This window comes from Octopus bimaculoides, chromosome 4, assembly GCF_046866305.1.
Source record: "Octopus bimaculoides isolate indiv1 chromosome 4, ASM4686630v1, whole genome shotgun sequence".
NCBI lineage: Eukaryota > Metazoa > Mollusca > Cephalopoda > Octopoda > Octopodidae > Octopus > Octopus bimaculoides.
The window spans coordinates 41,621,496-41,642,088 of NC_142931.1; the positions used below are offsets into that span (position 1 = coordinate 41,621,496).

The 20,593-nt window shown below is 35.0% G+C and overlaps 1 protein-coding gene across 1 annotated transcript in view; it reads right to left on the minus strand.

Annotated features, from left to right (window-relative positions):
* The window catches only part of LOC106883713 (katanin p80 WD40 repeat-containing subunit B1), a 53,849-nt gene that overhangs the window by 2,776 nt on the left and 30,480 nt on the right, over window positions 1-20,593 (minus strand). Inside the window, exons 2-15 of the mRNA XM_014934825.3 lie at window positions 20,047-20,180; window positions 19,833-19,950; window positions 19,249-19,349; window positions 14,926-14,967; window positions 14,231-14,314; window positions 12,034-12,149; window positions 11,593-11,664; window positions 10,234-10,384; window positions 9,253-9,306; window positions 7,444-7,499; window positions 6,842-7,041; window positions 4,429-4,496; window positions 3,173-3,295; window positions 1,213-1,289 (exon numbers count right to left, since the gene is read on the minus strand). Coding sequence (XP_014790311.1) covers window positions 1,213-1,289; window positions 3,173-3,295; window positions 4,429-4,496; window positions 6,842-7,041; window positions 7,444-7,499; window positions 9,253-9,306; window positions 10,234-10,384; window positions 11,593-11,664; window positions 12,034-12,149; window positions 14,231-14,314; window positions 14,926-14,967; window positions 19,249-19,349; window positions 19,833-19,950; window positions 20,047-20,180 — 1,396 coding nt within the window. The remainder of the gene's footprint in view (window positions 1-1,212; window positions 1,290-3,172; window positions 3,296-4,428; window positions 4,497-6,841; window positions 7,042-7,443; window positions 7,500-9,252; window positions 9,307-10,233; window positions 10,385-11,592; window positions 11,665-12,033; window positions 12,150-14,230; window positions 14,315-14,925; window positions 14,968-19,248; window positions 19,350-19,832; window positions 19,951-20,046; window positions 20,181-20,593) is intronic.

Here is a 20,593-nt window from a genome sequence, read left to right on the forward strand (position 1 = left end):
CAAGTTTTTCTTACAGATTCAAACACTTTGAAGACTGGTAGGAGGAAGAAAGGAAGTTATTTTGAAACTGGAGATCTACTTTAAAATCTTGAAACAAAATGTTACTCGGGGGTAAGATGGCAGTGTTAGACCAAACAACAGATTAAATCTACTCTCCTATCCGATGGACTTTCATACAGTTTTTATCAACCAAGATCCACTGACAAAGTTTTAGTTAACCAAGACAAAGGTAGAAGACATTTGGCCAAAGAACCATGCAGTGGGATCATACTTGAAACCATGTGATTGCAATGCAAGACCACACAACCATATATGTAGAAGTTCAAACTAAACCTAAGCCATATCCATCTCACCTATCTGGAAGTACATTCTCTGTTTTACTAGTTTCAGTTATTGAACTGCAGCCATAGTAGGGCTTCAAGAACTTAGAGTCACATATGTTGACCATAGAACTTTGGTACTCATTATAGCAATTTTATAATGCAAACTGGTAAAATTGGCCTTCGCATAAAGGTTCATTGCTCGAGATATATTAAATACAAGTGTTTTTTTTCAACCACCCTACACTTCTGCACCATATTTGTTTATCAAATTTTATTTAGAAGACTTTGGTCAACTCCAAACTGTGGTACTAGACACTAGCTCAAAATAACACGCATCATGGGATTGGATCTTGATTCACATGATTATGAAACACAGCTATAGTAAGAGTTATGTACCTTACTTAAACAATAACCATAGTAAGACTGGAACTTTTGGCTAATTCAATAAACTATACTTAATTTCAATTACATTTTTCTGTGCCAGCAAGTAACCCAGTTGGAGAAACATCCAGCCTTTTAAATCAAATCTCAGATTAGAAATACCCCAACATTTTTCCAGCTTGGTAGTGCAAAAACATTGTCTTTTCCAAAGACAGTATAAGATACGAGATGATTTAAAGCTAAAATGTAAGTTTTGAAGTTGATAACATAAAAATAAGCATTATTTACATTTGATGGATATTTGTCCTCATCTTGTTTGTTGTCAACACAACATTTTGGCTGATATACCATCTAGCCTTCATCAGGGTATATCAGCTGAAACGTTGCGTAAACAACAAACAAGATGAGGACAAATATCCGTCAGATGTAAATAATATAAATAATGTACATAATTCCTCATCTCTTAAATATAGAACTGTATAAGAATAACCAGTTTGCAATTACTTACTTTTTACTATTCATAACACTTAACATATCAATCACAAGAGCTGGGTCTCCAAGATCAATGCATAGTTTTAGGGCAGCCTGAAAACAATACAAAAACAAATTCATATAAACCATAACTGATAGTGGTTCAGTTAAACTGAATTAGAATCATCATCATCATCATCATCATCGTTTAACGTCCGCTTTCCATGCTAGCATGGGTTGGACGATTTGACTGAGGACTGGTGAAACCGGATGGCAACACCAGGCTCCAGTCTGATTTGGCAGAGTTTCTACAGCTGGATGCCCTTCCTAACGCCAACCACTCAGAGAGTGTAGTGGGTGCTTTTACGTGTCACCCGCACGAAAACGGCCACGCTCGAAATGGTGTCTTTTATGTGCCACCCGCACAAGCCAGTCCAGGGGCACTGGCAACGATCTCGCTCGAAAATCCTACAGGAGCCAGTCAGGCGGTACTGGCAACGGCCACGCTCAAAATGGTGCATCTCATGTGCCACCCGCACAAGAACCAGTCCAGGGGCACTGGCAACGATCTTACTTGGCTTGCCGGGTCTTCTCACGCACAGCCCATTTCCAAAGGTCTCGGTCCGTAGTCATCGCCTCGGTGAGGCCCAATGTATGAAGGTCTTGCCTCACCACCTCAGCCCAGGTCTTCCTGGGCCTACCTCTTCCACGGGTTCCCTCAACTGTTAGGGTGTGGCACTTTTTCACGCAGCTATCCTCCTCCATTCTCACCACATGTCCATACCAGCGCAATCGTCTCTCTTGCACGCCACAACTGATGCTTCTAATGTTCAGCTTTTCTCTCAAGATACTTACACTCTGACGGGTATTCACATTGACATTACACATCCAACGGAGCATACTGGCTTCATTCCTTGCGAGCTTACGTATGTCCTCAGCAGTTACAGCCCATGTTTCACTGCCATGTAGCATGGTTGTTCGTACGCATGCGTCATACAGTCTGCCTTTTACTCTGAGTGAGAGTCCCTTTGTCGCCAGCAGGGGTAAGAGCTCTCTAAACTTTGCCCAGGCTATTCTTATTCTAGCAGCTACACTTTCAGCGCACCCACCCCCACTACTAACTTGGTCGCCCAGATAGCGGAAGCTATCGACTACCTCTAGTTTTTCACCCTGGAATGAGATAGAAGTTGTTTCCTGTTTGTTTGCAGTCTTTATTGCACCTGAACATCTGCCACAAACAAAAACTAACTTGCTAGTTAACCTGCCTTTGATGTTGCTGCACCTCTTATGTGTCCATAGCTTGCACCGGGTACATCTTATAGAGTTACTACCTACTCCTTTTCTACATACTGAGCAGGGCCATCTACCTGAAGGGGTTTGTGTTTTATCTACCTTCCTACTTATTAGGATTTTGGTTTTAGCTAGGTTGACTCTAAGGCCCTTCAATTCTAGACCTTGCTTCCACACCTGAAACTTCTCCTCTAGTTCTGATAGTGACTCCGCAATTAGGGCAAGGTCATCAGCATAGAGGAGCTCCCAGGGGCAACCTGTCTTGAACTCCTCTGTGATTGCCTGGAGGACTATGGTAAATAATAGGGGGCTGAGGACGGAACCTTGGTGGACCCCTACCTCTACCCGGAATTCATTGCTTCTATTAAAAATGGATAACTAATTACACATTTTGAAGATGACAGCTCCGAAATGGAATCACATCAAGGTCAATATTGTTTTTATTTATTTAAATGATCAACAAAATAAAGAGCTCCTACATGGTTATTCAACTTGCAAGAAATAACAATCAAATTCTTTTAAGCCAAATCTTACAAAAAGGACAAAAATATTTGATATTGTAGTCCTTAATATTTTGTGTGAAAATAAGATAGAATCTCATAGTTGGAATGTTTTGACCATAAGATTAGTGTTATCCTGGGAGCATAAACAACAATAATAAGACATTTATTTCTTGCACATGAAATTATTTTTGAATCAGAACCTACCCTGGCATTATCGTACTTCCATTTATCTTCAATTTTCATTAAATTTGCACTTCTCTCGTGTAGTTTCTCAATTACAGCACTATGACCTTTTTCAATCTGGTTGAATATCTCAGCTTCTAACTCCTGTACGGCAATTGCATTAATTAATAAAAAAAAAAAATAAAAAAACTCTCATTACTTTACTGCTGTACTTAAAATTACACTTTTCAATCAACAATTTTTTTTAAAATTTATAAATATAAAACATTTTACATATTTCTTTACTCATATTGTCTGTCTATGAGTCTGGTAAGCACCACAGAACAAGAATGAATTCGTAGTGAACATTTCAGTTTAATTCTTTCTGAAACCATTTTGCTTTATTTATGCTGCCTTTAGAAAAGACTTGAACTCTGCAAGCCAAATAGCTGGGCCCTACATGGCTGCTCAACATGTTAGAAATAATTTTTAAAAAGCTCACTTCAAATGTCCCTCTAATCACACCCTACAATCTTATCTATAAAAAGAAAAAATGATACATTGGACAATTCAATCCTAGATACATGGAAAGATGAGACAGTCATGGCCGAAACAACTTTCATTATAATGTTGCTCAATCAGTTTTTTTTCTTTCTTTCTTTTTTACGGTTTATTCCAAGGAGGAAGGGTAGTGATTCTGATGTTTTGGGGGGTTTTTAAGGAATGCAAGACTGATTAGAAGAACCAAGAACACTAGGGTTAGGGTCAGACTTCAGACCTGACTTAATTGCTGACAACAGAGTGAACCCAAGTAGAAGTATCCATGGACCAAGTGCTGGTGTTAAACTAAACTATCGAAAAACAGGAATGGTCCAACAGAAGCTTCTACACACTTCCATCCATGAGATTTCATTCACAAAGTTTTGGTTGATCTTGAGTCTTTAGTAGAAGACACTTTCCAAGGTGCCACACAATGAGATCAAACTAACAAAAAAAAAAATGGTTTACTTAAAGCCTGTTCTGTCACTGATTGTTTGTTGCCTTGTTAGGAATGACTTTGAATAAAAAACATATTTCAAAATGACCAAATAAATGAGGTGCTGTAACTGTCCAGTTGAAAGTAAAATACTGACATTAAAATTAATGTAAAAGACATATTTTCCATGACTTCCAAAATATTGAGGTAAAAAATATACAAGATAAATTTTTTTTAAAAGTTGTATTATCAAAAAAAAAAAAAAAAAAAAAAAAAAAAATGGAAAGAATGAAAAAAGAAAAAAAAGAATTATCAAACTTACTCCACCACCTAATAATTTCGGGGATATTTTACTCTGAGGCTTAAGATGTTCTCTGTTGTTCGAAATAACTAAAAATAAAAAAATAACAGCAGTAAGTGATAAGCAACTTACATGTCCAAAGTTTCAATACTTTACAATGTGATGCAATACTGTTAATCTGGAAGGCTTTTAGCAGAAAAATGTGAAAAAGTATGATTATTTAGTGGATATTGAGTTTTGTATTAATAAATAACCTCTGATTTTTTTTTTTTTTTTGTTAAAATTCCGGTGACAAAGATTAACTCTGGACCCACCCCTGCCCCATAGTTTGTGCATTTAGAGGGTTTAGATTTGTGATACTATCCCTTTATTTTCCATTGTGGATGGGAAGATTTGTTATCTTACTATAATGGGCATTATGTCTATCTATCTGGCCGTCTCTTTATCTTTGTAATCCCCCAAAATAGTCTACTTTTACACTTGTTTTACTAGAAATATCATTTATCATTATTTCATATTATCAGAGTCTATAAAATAAAGTGGCAGTCAAGTACCAACCTACACCCTCTCTCAAATTTCAGGCCATATGCCTATGCTAGAACCATTATTATTGTTGTTTAGACCAAGGAAAAGATGTTGTGCTATGTAGCTATTGTAGGCCCTCTCAGATTATGCTGTTTTGCTTCAGCTTCTACAGGATGCTGTTTGTAGGTTACAGATTTGGATAAGAAATATTAGTGAAGAAAAGTATTTATGGTATAAGAGTCTGAGAGGTGAGAGCCATATCAATGATAAAAGAAGAAAAGGTGAGTGGCTCAAGTGAGTTTTCCTGGACGTATATAGTTTATTAGTAAAAAGCTCAGAAACCACTAAAGCAACAGTCCATGAAAGAAATTAAGAAAAGAATGTTGGTAATGAACACAAATGATGTAAGAAAAGTCAAGAGCAAAGTTTCTCTTCATTAGAAATACCCAATAATCCAATATTATCAGGTCATCCCATAAGTTCTGTCCGAATTTTGAATAAAGAAAACAAGTGATCAAATATATTTAATTGAAATTTAATCATCAATGTACTTTCCCTGATTATCTATGACTTCCTTCCATCTATTTACAAGCTTTTTAATCCCATCAATTTAAAACTCTCTTGGTTTCAAAGCCACGAACTCTGAAATGTCAGTTTCGACCTCCTCCTGGCTAGCAAAAGTTATGTCCCCCAAATGATTCTGTAAACTACGAAACAGATGGTAGTCTGAAGGAGCAAGGTCGGGAGAATAAGGTGGATGAGGAATTTTTTCCCAACCAAGCTCTTCAATCTTCTGTGATGTGATCTTTGCTGTGTGGAGTCACACATTGTCCTGATGAAGCATCATTCCTTTTCGATTCACTAAAGTGGATCTTTTTTTCTTCAAAGCTTGGTTCAAACGCTCTAATTGCTGACAGTAGACTTCAGCATTGATTGTTGCATTAGGTGGTAACAATTCAAAGTGAATTACTCCTTTGTAATCCCACCAGATAGAGATAAGAACCTTTTTCCATGAAGTTCCCTTCTTGGTTGTGGTTGAGCTTTTCCCCTTTTACCAAGCCACTGTTTACAACGTTTATTATTTCGATAGAAGATCCATTTTTCGTCACCAGTCACAAGTCTATCCAAAAAGGGTGAAATGAGTTTGCAAGAATGGAGAGAAGAGCAGATGTCAACTCAGGATTTGCAGTTGCTTTCGGACAATTCATGAGGCACCCATATTCCAAGTTTAGGAATCTTTCCAAGTTGTTGAAGGCGATGATGAACAGTTGTATGGTTTGAACTAAGCTTTACTGCCAATTCTTCAATTGATAATGCCGAATTTTCTTCAAGTAATGCCTCAAGGAGCTTATCATCAAACTCAACTGGACGTCCTGTTTGATGTTCATCTTCAAGGCTGAAATCTCCACTTCTGAATTTTGCAAACCATCTTCTGCAAATTCTTTCATTCAAGCATTCTTTCCCATAAACTGAGTGTATGTTTTGAGTTGCTTCGCCTGCAGAGTCTCCTTTTTTTTGTACTCATAAAGCATTATGTGCCTCAAATGCTCTTTGGATACTTCCATGTTAGAAAGGGTTTTAATCAAAGAAATTTTAATTCTATTATTCTGTAAAATAATATTTGATTAGTTTAAATGTACACAAAGGCATAAAATTTTTTTTTAATTCCATTAGACATTCTAAAATACTATTGAATTTCATTCAACTTTAAAAAAGATAAAATCGGACAGAACTTATGGGATGACCTAATATATAAGCTATTGCAAACTCCTTGATTACTTAGTACCGAAGAAACTGGAGTATCAATTTATTTTCCATTAGTGAAAATGAACAAAAGTCAAATTAAATGTATCACTGTCTGAGATAACTATGTTATTCAAAAGATATCATCATTAACATTTCAACTTACTATTGTTGCATTTTTGGTCAGATATTTCTCCAAGATTGTTTTGGAAATGGGTTCTGGGCAAGTTTGCAGCTTGGTGATTATGGTCAATATTCCTGTGTTCCAACTCAAAGGCTGAAGAGTTACTTTCTCTTCTGTGTGGCATTACAACTGCAGTATCTGGGGTGCCGTGACTGAAAGGTTTTTTCCTATCTAAGGCAGGACTACAATCAAAACAAATGACAGTTTTATCATCCTCATCTTCAACAACATCAACATTAAAATATTTCCAATCAAATAAGATTTTAATGTAATTTTTAACTTCCATTTTGTAAATCTTTTTAAACACTAATTCAAAATCTATTTTTCTACGAGTTAGATATGACTAAGTTAGATATTCTCTATCACATTATGACTTGGAAAAAGTGATATTTGGTTTTGGTTTTTGCCACTAATTTCAAAATCAAGAAGCTGAAATTCAAGGAGACAACACAATGCATGACATTTAAACTTTAAACAGTCTTGCCTACAGTTTTCCATAAGTTGATATTATGAGATATGAAAATTAACTGAAATCAGTAATGGCAATTACAATTTCCATGGATATTAGATAATAGTAGATTCACCTGGAAATACTCTTTGGATCATTACCATAACTGGTATCCATAATTGGTTTAACTCTCTGGAAAAAAAAAGGAATTCAATATAGAATTTTATGAACAATGTTTTACATATTTGATTTAACTAATAATTATTCAACATTTGAAAAAAATTGAACATGATCTGGCACTCAGTCACCACAATCTTTATTTTCCTTCTATCTACTCCTACTCACCCTCACACTGTGGGACAGCCTTGTATCTCCTCTATAGCAAGACACCTGTGCTTGTCCTTCTATCATACTTTAGCCTTCAACATCTGGCATAAAGTCACCTTCCCCTCTCTCAAATATATTCCTACTAAGTTAAAGAAGCTTTTCCTTTTCCATTCTTTACTGTCTTGCAAGTTACTTGGCAACCTCACTAGCACCAGTGTTATGACAAAAATGTACCCAGTGCACACTGTAAAGTGGTTGGTGTTAGGAAGGGCATCCAGCCACAGAATCCATGCCATGGCTGACATTGGAGCCTGATATAGCTCTGCAGCTTATCAGACCCTGTCAAATTGTCCAATTCATGCCAACATGGAAAACAAACATTAAATGATGATGATAAGTGTAAATACAAAACACAAGAGATAATTACTCAACACTAAAATTCATTAACTAAAGAAACTCACAAAATTTATTGTCATGTTAAAGCTATTGTGTCCAGTTTTTAGTTACATTGCTTTAGGTCCTCAGTTTAAACTCAGATAAGGCTGACTTAGACATTTCATCCTTTTCATGATTGATAAAAATATATATCAGTCACATGCTAAGGTCAATGTAATGATTCACGAGCTCCTGCAATAATATGCAGTCTTGTATTGATGTTAGAAATCACTAATATTAGATAAAAGCCAAGAAATTGGCTGAAACAATAAAACTGACCAAGTCCCTTACAGTATTTAAATTTATTACTATTACAAGTTCAAATCCTGTCAAAGAAAAAATTGACCAGTACCAAGTACTAGTAATACACTAGTTTCAATTCCATCAACTGTTGTTCTATAGATACAAAAACGACTGAGTCAAGCGAAAAACAAATCACTACTATTGTATACATACAAGATAAACACATACAGAAACAAACAAAACACAAGTCATAGTTAATCCAACAATAAATAAAGTCGTTTTAAATGTGAATTATTGCACTACATTCATATTTATTTACTTTCACCAAACAGAAATCTCATACACCTCCATTCCATCTTCTACAATCATGTTAGTTTTAACGAAACAGTCACGGACTATAAAAAAGAACATAAAGCGAAGAATATAAACCTTCAGTAATAAGTAATAAAAAAGCAAAACCTTATTTTATATATAACTGAAATGCTAAGACTTAGTTACATAGTTAAATGTCCTATCTACTCTAATAAAAGAATTCCCTGTTAGGAATAATGCACCAGAGCCAATGTTTGTAAGTGAAGGCTATAGAATGATTTGAATTTGATTTATGGTATTAGAGTCCTTCATAAAAGTTGATCTCAGTGGATTTGAACCCAAAACTTACATGGATGTACAAAACATTTGTGCCAGATCTCAACTTTTCGATCAACTTCTCACCCTTACACATAATATTAACTGCTGTTTAAAATTATGCAAGTAGCATTTGCATTGAGTAGACAACAAATAGTCTCCCTTTATTCAATATATATTTCATATATATTGAATAAAGCAGTAACTTGAACGAGGAGTTTTGAAAAATCCTTTTGTTTTTGTATTAAAAAGTATTAATCTAATATTTCGTCTTAATGAAATTATTTGCACAATAAAGTAAAATGAAATTTACCTGAAGAAAAACAAGATAAGGAAAAACAAAAGTTTCCATATAAGACGCAGCAAGCTGAAAAAAAAGCAAAAAAAAACATTATTTTGTTAAATATGTTTAAATGCGGTTTAAGTGTTAAATCTAGTGTTAAATAGAAGTCGTTGATGGAAAATACAAGGCAGATATCCGAGTTATTTGAATGAAAAAGAAAAATACATGTAGATTAATATATAAAAGCTCTGAATGCACAAAAAGTTTAACTCAAAATCTTTATAGCTTCAATGTATAATTATATAGAGTAAAATTCTCATACATAAATTCAATTCTACACCACCCCCCTCTCATGCACATATACATATGTGTGGTTACATGTACGAAGAGATAGAAACAGAAAGTGATCCTAAACCAATTGCATTTATTAAAATATTTCACTTTCGGGGTCTTATTATTTAAATTAATTTGATGAAATACAGGTTAATGGTAAAGTTTACATCACCAATTCTCTATTTAATCTAAATAAATTCTGAAATATAATTAGGAACCAATAGATGAAGCTTTATATGGTTTCTTAACCAACTAGAGATAGCAACCAAATCCACTTCCTCTCTTATTCTTTTGTTTTTCTAAGAAAAGGGACGCACTGGATAACAAAGTCTGAAAGTAAGACAGGATGGTCACAACTGGGTCATCTGTAATCAAAGGTTTGCTTAATCAGAGGTGATACAGAATTAAACTACAATATCTCTAAATTTAATTCTTTACTCAGCTGTCACAGAGCATTTTTGTTCAAATATTAAATGCTATTAAGCAAAGATTAAGCAATGTAACAACAGGAGAGAGAGATTGAAAAAAAGTTTCTGTATACATCTCTTATATACATACATACACAGTTTTTTCTACAAATAAATAACAACAGTTAGGTATTTTTACAACAATTCTCAGTAAGATTACAAAGATAAAAAAAACAATTACATAAAAAATAGTATAAAAACAGTCACTTACTAACTGGGTGTTTGTGAAGCAAATAGATGCTGCGTTGCCCCAATTAGTTCGAATTTCATCAAAACATTGGTATGGCTCCCATCCATACACACGTAGCATGTTTGCACTGGTAGCAAATAAACAGGAACCAGATGGATGGAAGAGTATGTTGCTAAAAAAACAAATGAAACATCCAAATGTATTTAAAATTAAAATGAGGTACAATAGCTGTAATAGCTATGAATTAGTAGTTGGATTGTTAGAGGTGAAATGGAAACAGATATAAAACAGTTAAACAAAAAAGAAAAATCTTTCTAAAACTAAAAATCTTTTTTATGTATCATAATAGTGTACAATGAAGCCTCCCCAACATTTCAAGAGATGAATGATAAAACAGCTGACAGGGAACGATTCTCAACTTTGTTCTTTGCCCTGGAGTGCCCGTAGGTCTTTACTATAAATTAATGGCAGGGCTTTAATTGCAAAATCCCTCAAGAAGTTGTGAGAAGTTCAAAGCCTGGAAGAGGAGACTTAAACCAAGATGAAGTTGAATCAGAATGAATATGGATAACATAAGTTTTTAGTATTAATAATTAGTAAATCAAAAATGACAAGCACCAGGTAAATGAGCATTTCTAATATGCAGAAAAATTTGGTAGTAAAATATGCATGGGAAGTATAAAAAGGCTGCAGATAAATGTCTGCAATAAGCATTTGATTATCCTATTGGATTTTCTTTGTGCTCAACATCCAACGAGGTTCTTGTTCATTAATGCATGAAATTTAAAAAAAGGTCATCAAGGCAAGCCCCACCACTGACAGAATGTAGACAGGCTTCAGATATGATCAGACCTGACCAAAGATAGGTAGCAACGAGTTCAAGGTAAATATAGAAATTGAGGGGTTGGCTAACATGTAGTGTGAATGACCATCATCATCATTTAATGTCTGTTGTCCATGCTGGCATGGGTTGGACAGTTTGACCAGGGCTGGCAAGCCAGAAGGCTGCAACAGACTCCAGTCTGATTTGGCATGGTTTCTATGTCTGGATGCCCTTCCTAATGCCAACCACTCTAATAGTGTAATGAGTGCTTTTATGTGCCACTGGCACAGGTGTCATTTGCATGACACTAGTATCTGCTACAACTGCAATTTCACTTGGCTTGATGGGCCTTCTTAAGCAATACCAATATTTATTTGCATCAATGTCACAAACTAAACAGATAATCTTGTCTAAGGATTCAAAATCAGTATCAAGAGTTGTTGAATGCACACCTATCAAACTTATGTCAATACTGAATAAAGAAATATGAAAAATGAAGATGAAATAATGCATGCTTTAAAATAGAATTCTTAAAATCAAATCAAAAATAAACTTACTCAACACCATGTGATATTTCTGGAGTAGAGCTAACTAAGTGAAAATTTTCTAAATCCCAAAATTTAACAGTCCTGAAAGAAAAATATACATGAATGAATTACATCATCTATGCAATTAAATCTTATTTTAAATAAAGATACAAGGGACATTTTTATTAATTTTCCTTTCTTTTTGTAAAATGGCACTAAATTTTCACAAGTAATCTATTAGGTTATGGTACAAATTATCCCAGCACTGTTTCTAATATATATAAATTTATTTAATACAATAGTATGCACAGACCTTAAAATTAATTAAAGGAAAAAAAAACAGTAATACACCAATAAGCTAAGATTTGTCATTTCTAAAGAGAAAAAAAAACTGAAACAGGATTTTAAAATTATGGTAAAATTCTGACAGTGAAAAAACTGCAAGTCTAAACAAAGAATTTAAGTGCTTACCTATCAGAACTGCCTGAGGCCAATAATAGTTCACCAGGATGAAAGTCAACTACGTTGACACCAGATTTATGTCCTTTCAAATCTGCTAATAATTTACCTGCTTTTAAGTCCCACAACTGAAAGTAAAAAAGGGAAAAAAATAAAATAAAATAATTCTGATTTCTTACATTGACACAAGGTCATTAATTTTGTATTTGAGGGATCTCATCATCTGAATTTACTCAAGTGCATGTTTGGTACTTATTTTATCAACCCTGAGGGTATAAAAACAAAGTTGATTCAAGATCTGAACTTAGACTGTAAAAGTATATAGCCAAATACTGGCATAAGGCACTTAGTCTAATGCTCGTCTATTTCTGCCAGCAAAATGTTTTCAATGGTATTGATCAAAATGTTACATTGCAGTTATTATATAATCATCATCATCATCATCATCTAACATCTGCCTTTACTTGTATATTTGTGTGTATCTTTACTTGAAGCACAACACAAGCATATTCAGAGATGCCCCCAATGGGTTATGACATTTAGCAGTTACTTTTTGGTGCTTGCATGGGACACACAGTTTGCTGAGGCAGATTTTCTATAACTAGATGCCCTTCTTGTCACCAACCCTCACCTATTTCCAAGCAAGGTAATATTTCCCCCATGGCCATACATGCTTTCCATGGAAGAATGGAAGAACATTGCTTGTATAATGGTGATACTCATTTACAACCATCACAGGATGTCGAGGCAAGGGTACACACAAACACACCCACTCTCTCTCTCCCCCACTCCTTCCCTCTCTCACACACACACACTGGCCTTCTTTAAGTTTCCATCTACCAAATCCACTTACAAGGCTTTGGTTACCCCAGGGATATAAACAAAAAGACACATGCCCGTGGAGCTGTGCAGTGGAACTGAACACAAGACCACAGGGTTGGGAAGCTAACCTCTTAACCATACAGCCACACCCACACCTATTAGTAGTACAATAATTACATGATCAACAACTGGCTAAAACTGAACATTATCTTCTATTCTAACATCACTAAACCAGAGTCAGAAAAACACCCTTTCAATCTTCCCTCGTGATAAAACAGTTTTATAGCTTTTATATCTGGATTACAAAGAGAATCAATATAATACTGCTTCTGCTTCATGTGCTGGTCAAATTAATATTCACTTGTTGTTGTTGAGCCTCAGATAAGTCCTGGTCAACCATGACCACACCATCATTCTCCTAAACACAGTGTACATTATTTAATGAGTTCTTTCACAAGATGGTTGTGCATGATTTGAGAGGCACTTGGCTGCTACTTGTAACAGATGGAGCAGCAACCACATGGTAGTTCCTCCATTGGCTCAGGTTAAAAGTACATGCAACTTGTTTCTTCTTCACAGAAACATCAGAATAGTTGTCAATATTAATCAATAAACATTGATTTCTTATATCTGCACAAGGTTTTAAGATTGTAGGCAAGAAGGAATATGATCAATTGAATCATCCCCACTGTATTACTGGTATGTATTGTATCACACTCTCACCTCCATGCCAGTCCCCCGCCGGGGTGGAAGCTGAAGCCAACCATGACAGGATTTGAACTCAAAGCATTTAAAAAAAGAAAAGGAAACCATACAATGCTAGCAGCTTTTAATCTAGTACACTTCTGCGGCCTACAATACTGTGCTCTAACTTTGGCACTAGGCGAGTGATTTGCAAGGAGGGTAGGAGATACAATTGACCCTAGTACCTAACTAATAATTACTTCATTGACCCCAAAAGATGAAAACTCATGCTGACATTGGTGGGATTTGAACTCAGAACATATAGAGGTATGGCTAAAAACTACAAGGTATTATTTACTCTTGACATGTTACCTTACCAATGTCTTTGTAGTGGTTTATAATAGCTTTGTAGCTACACCTCAGAAACAAATGCAAGAAAATAGACATACTAAATTAGTTACAAGCTGACATTGATTCTATTTTTTTCTATGGCAAAATAGCTGGCACTCATCTGAGAGAATAAGAAAAATAATATCCAATCAAATATAAAAAATTATATAATTTAAAGCCAATTTATACCTCATATGGGTTTACTAAAATGACAAAACAAAAATTTCCTTAAATTTTGGGAGTCGCATTTGTTTGGGAAGTAATTTGATTAAAAAAAAAAACAAAAAAAACTAAAAACTTCTGATGTACTTACTTTTACTATACCATCTTCCCCTGCTGAAGCAATCCAGCCACCATCAGGGCTGAACTGTAAATTGTTAACTGAACCTTGGTGGCCCTGAAAGAAATCAGTTGATAATTTATAGAAACAGAAACAAAAGCAACTGATAAACAACAAAAAAGTTTCTCTGAAATATATAAGGAGAAATGATATAAATACTTTATGTTATGTTGTTTATCTTTAGGCAAGATTATAGTTTTTGTTGTTGTTTAACTTCAAGTTTGCTTCTTATAGAACAAACTTCTGATTAAAAGCTTTTCCAGATATGACAATGAAATCCTTCTATATTGAATTGTCATAATGCATCACTACAATAATTCAATGTGACTTTTGTTTTGTAATATAGGAGGTAATGATACATGGAAGATTTGGCTGCTATTTTTAACAAGCCGAGTAACACAGATCTTCTTGTTGACTCATAACAAAATGGTTGACAAAGATGGTAAACACTTCTCATTAGCAAGACTTTTTTTTTCATATTTTGCCTCCACTCTCACAACAACGAGAAAAAAAAGGTTTTTTTTTTAATTGTTAGATGTCTGATTATAGGTGAATAATTAACAGATGTTAATAGGCAGTAATTATCAGATGTTATTGCAAGGTACATAGATAGGTAAATTGATTGATACTACCAACACTGTACATAAAAAAAGTATTAAAACAGTTACCTTATATCTGTATATGCAGCTTTTTCGTTTAATGTCCCATAACTGGAAAGTAAATTGGAAACATTACATAAAAGAGAGACAACAAAATTGAAATGAAATTGAAAGACAATGGATTCCATAAGTTAGTGTCACCATACAGTAACCATTATTTTCAATGGGTTCACGCTAGCCTCTTGTATTAAGAATTACTTCCACAGTTCTGACAAGTAACTGATCTTAAATATCTCTCCATTATCTCTATATTTTAAGTCCTAAGCAAAACGTGTTTTTTCAGTGGTGATGTCCAGAAAATTAAGTCATGTAAAATTGCATGAATCTAGAAGACTTGTCTTCAATGCTGCCAGTTTATAATATTCTAGAAAAGAAAATTAGACATTTGAAATGTAGAACTTTGATATCCCTTAATATAGAAATATCCATTTTTGCTTATTTTTTTATTGATTGAGGCAGTTGATCCCTCTCACTTGCAATAGCTTCTGCAGATTCTAACATTAAAAAAATATGATGCTTTTATCTGTATAACCTAACTGCAGTTAAAGGGAAGCCAGGAGAAAATCTAACAGATATTACTATCAGTAATATGGTACAAATTAATCTAATGACCAAGTTTTCAATAGCAAAATGTATTAATGTGAGAGCTGTGCGAGCCATGTACAGAGATGCTGCCAGTAAGGTGAGGGTTGGAAATGAGTACAGTAATGAATTCCGGGTAGAGGTAGGGGTCCACCAAGGTTCCGTCTTCAGCCCTCTCCTATTTATCATAGTCCTCCAAGCGATCACAGAGGAATTCAAGACAGGTTGCCCCTGGGAGCTCCTCTATGCTGATGACCTTGCACTAATTGCGGAGTCATTATCAGAACTAGAGGAGAAGTTTCAGGTGTGGAAGCAAGGACTAGAATCGAAGGGCCTTAGAGTCAACCTAGCAAAAACCAAAATCCTAATAAGTAGGAAGGTAGATAAAACACAAACCCCTTCAGGTAGATGGCCCTGCTCAGTATGCAGAAAAGGAGTAGGTAGTAACTCTATAAGATGTACCCGGTGCAAGCTATGGACACATAAGAGGTGCAGCAATATCAAAGGCAGATTAACTACGAAGTTAGTTTTTGTATGTGGCAGATGTTCAGGTGCAATAAACACTGTAAACAAACAGGAAACAACTTCTATCTCATTCCAGGGAGAAAAACTAGAGGTAGTCGATAGCTTCTGCTATCTGGGTGACCAAGTTAATAGTGGGGGTGGGTGCGCTGAAAGTGTAGCTGCTAGAATAAGAATAGCCTGGGCAAAGTTTAGAGAGTTCTTACCTCTGCTGGCGACAAAGGGACTCTCACTCAGAGTAAAAGGCAGACTGTATGACGCATGTGTACGAACAGCAATGCTACATGGCAGTGAAACATGGGCTGTGACTGCTGAGGACATGCGTAAGCTCGCAAGGAATGAAGCCAGTATGCTCCGCTGGATGTGTAATGTCAATGTGCATACCCGTCAGAGTGTAAGTATCTTGAGAGAAAAGCTGAACATAAGAAGCATCAGTTGTGGTGTGCAAGAGAGACGATTGCACTGGTTTGGACATGTGGTGAGAATGAATGAGGATAGCTGCGTGAAAAAGTGCCACACCCTAACAGTTGAGGGAATCCGTGGAAGAGGTAGGCCCAGGAAGACCTGGGCTGAGGTGGTGAGGCAAGACCTTCGAACATTGGGCCTCACCGAGGCGATGACTACTGACCGAGACCTTTGGAAATGTGCTGTACGTGAGAAGACCCGGCAAGCCAAGTGAGATCGTTGCCAGTGCCCCTGGACTGGCTCTTGTGCGGGTGGCACATAAGATGTACCATCTTGAGCGTGACCGTTGCCAGTACTGCCTGACTGGCCTTTGTAGGGTTTTCGAGCGAGATCGTTGCCAGTGCCCCTGGACTGGCTCTTGTGCGGGTGGCACATAAAAGACACCATTTCGAGCGTCGCCGTTTTCGTGCTTGTGACACGTAAAAGCACCCACTACACTCTCTGAGTGGTTGGCGTTAGGAAGGGCATCCAACTGTAGAAACTCTGCCAAATTAAATTGGAGCCTGGTGTTGCCATCCGGTTTCACCAGTCCTCAGTCAAATCGTCCAACCCATGCTAGCATGGAAAGCGGACGTTAAACGATGATGATGATACATATATTTTGTGTTCTTTTAATTATTTTCATTGACCAAGCAACCCAACATGCTTCAACTATGTCAAAAAATAATTAATGTAGTAGTTTGGAACAAGGATTTTTCTCTTCATGTGCAATAGTCATTACGACTGGTTTGTTTCAATAAACTTTCAGGGATTTAGTGAAGCAACTAACTTCTGTTGTTTTTACTGACACATTAACCTGGTGCTTAGAAAACAGCCTAACAAACTGTTTTTGCATTAAAATGAGATGAAATGTTTAGCTACTGAAATTTCACATTTAAGTAATAAGATTATGTAGATACATGAATATTAAGATTTTAAATTCTTCTATAGAAATCTTCTTGAAAACACCCTTGTTCCATGATATCAACTTGTCCAAAATGGCTAATATTAAAGAGTTTATATCTAAATTAAAATCTTTAGTATATCATCACATTTGGCATTAGGAAGAGCATCCTGCCATAGAAACCATGCCAAATCAGATTGGAATCTAGTGCAGCTCTCCAGCTTACATTAAAGTATTTAGTCCAACATTGAAAACCTACTACTGCTATTATTTGATAGTAACATCATCTAAGATTATAAAAAGAAATTTAAAAAAAAAAACCCACTGTAACACTGGACAGACTACTGAGTAATATAATAATAGCTATTATTTGTGTAATTCCTATTGTACAACAAAATAAAAAGGCTATATCAAAAATATAAAATATTTTTCAAATATAAAATATTGTTTTAGAATTTAAATTTACCATAAATTCATAATACAACATATAATCTTAAAAAGAAAAAAAATTGAAGATTTAACCTTGAACGAAAAAATAAAATATCTAAAATGCAACATTAAACAAACACCTATTCTAAAAAATAACGCATTTTAAATAGACATTGTATATGGGCAACTGAATGAGATCTAGTTTCAATTTCTATTTAAGCCACTTCACTTCACTAACATTGTACCTATGATCACCAATGTAAATCAAATGATTCCACCCCTGTCATTGTATATGAATTTGAAATCGCTTGTGCTGAGTCATAATGGTGGTTATGAAACTTCAAAACCTTCTCTCTCTCTCTCTCTCTCTCACACAAACACACAGAAACTCAACAACTAAACACACACAAGTAATGACAACAACATCACCACTAATGCTGCCATTATCAGTGTTTTAATGTCCACTTTCCAATGCTTGCATGAGTCACATGCAATTTATTAAAGCAGATTTTCTATGACTGGATGTTCTTCCTTTCACCAAACCTCACCTGTTTCCAAACAAGGTAATATTTCCCCATGGCCAGACATGTTTTTCATGGAAGAACACTTTATGTATAATGGTGACACTTGTTTACAACTATCAGAGAAGATCAACACAAGGAGACACAAACACACACACACATACATATATATATATACACCAACACGCATACACCCCTAATACCACCACACACTCACACACACATATATATATATATATATATATATATATATATATATATATATATATATATATATACACACATGCATGCACACACCTACATACACACACGTAAATGATGGGTCGCTTTCAGTTTCCATCAACCAAATCCACTCACAAAGCTTTGGTCAGCCTGAGGCTATAGAAGAAGACACTTTGTCAAGATGTCACGCAGCAAACTATTTAACCACACTGCCATGCCAGCACCCATTAACGAATGCTAAAATGCACAAAAATTAAACTAAATAAAATTTGTAAAATACATTTAAACCCTTTTGATCTCAACCTGCCCAAGACAATAATTGCTTCTATGATACAAGCCCCCTGTCTTAATGTGTTCTAAATTAAAATTTCCTATTAAAATTTCATGTTAATTTACATTCCTAATGTCAGCTTAATAATGACAAAGTTATTTTATTACTATATTCTTTATTATTTCTAAAATTAATTGAAAGGAAAACTGTATTTCAATAGTGATATGGTAACAAAAGGGTTAATGTCATAACTGTTTATCTATAAAGCATTTTGATTAATACCATAGCTCTGTGTTTCAGTGAACAATTTATTCTGGAGTAACTTCTCAAAGATTTAATCAGAGCAGTTTCTCTTAATGAAGAATGAACTCTTTCAGTAGAGAGACTAAGAAACCTCTTTAAAAGTTGGCACCACCAAATAATATTGGACCACTTACTTTTATACTAGAATCTGTAGAGGCCGATGCAATGAAGTCTCCGGTCGGATGAAAAGCAATACTTTTAATTCCAGATCTGTGTCCATAAAACGTTTTTTGAACTGGAAATATTAACAAGTTTATAATGAAGACATTACAATGTGATGATATGATAGCATCAGAAGAAATGTTTGGTATGATAGAGTGTTTCACTTGCGCAACAGTTTAACTGGAACAGTAACAGCATCAGTCATATTTTTTTTTTTGATACATCTATAGCTATCACCGAAAAGACGATGAAAAGCTGAGGATATAATTTGGATTAAAATTGAATGAATAGATGAGTTCTTGGGTAACTAGCATTTAAGTTAAAGGTTTATCTCAAGCTGCAGGTACTTTTGAGTTTCCTGCCAAATAATTGCTTTATTATTATTATTATTATTATTATTATTATTAAGGTGGTGAGCTGGTAGAACTGTTAGTCAAACCATTGCTTTCATAAACTTTAAGTGAAACACCAACGATAATAAATGAAGAAATAGCAGTGAGTTACCAAAGACATTTAAATATATGCTCTAATGTTTGTAAGTGACATAAAACTTTACCTTTCAGTGTCTCTAGATCCCATACTTTAAATGTTCCAGATCGTGTTCCTGTAGCAACTTTTTCTTCAGAGTGGTCAAACCGAACTGCTTCAATGGGCGATACATGACCAAATAAACTCTACAGATAAAAAGAGTCGCACAAGAAAAGGTTGCATTTTTGGGAAAAGTTTACAGATTAATTTTACAGTGATTAAATAAGTAATTAGTGACCTACCATGATAGCTGTGTACCCATCTTTGCAAAGTGTCCAAAGATTGATTTTTCTGTCCTCACCTCCAGTAACCAACACCGATGATTTGTGTCCTAATGCAAGACAATTTATAGTCTGTGCATGTGCAGCAAATTCCGCTTTAAAAAGAGAAAAATAGAAAATTGGAAAATGGAATTTTCATCATTTTAAAAATTTTGATTAAAACTAAGAAATATTGTGACAGAACATTTACGTTTGAATATGGAAAACTAGATGCAAGTGTAACCTGTTTAAAAAAAATTGTTGGTTGTATGACAATAAATGGATAGTTCTAAATTATTCAATGATAAAGATTCACTTATTTGATCAGCTAAATTACCTGCTCCTGAATTAATGTGTAGGAGGTTGAAGATTCCACAGACACACGTGCCCTTAATATAATTCTCAGGTGGAACCAGCATAACCGTGTATGTGTGGCAAGGTTGTACTTTGCAATTACAAGTACAATCCATCCAATGGGTTCCATACAATTTCTGTCAACCCAATTTCACTCACAGCAGATAGTTTGACT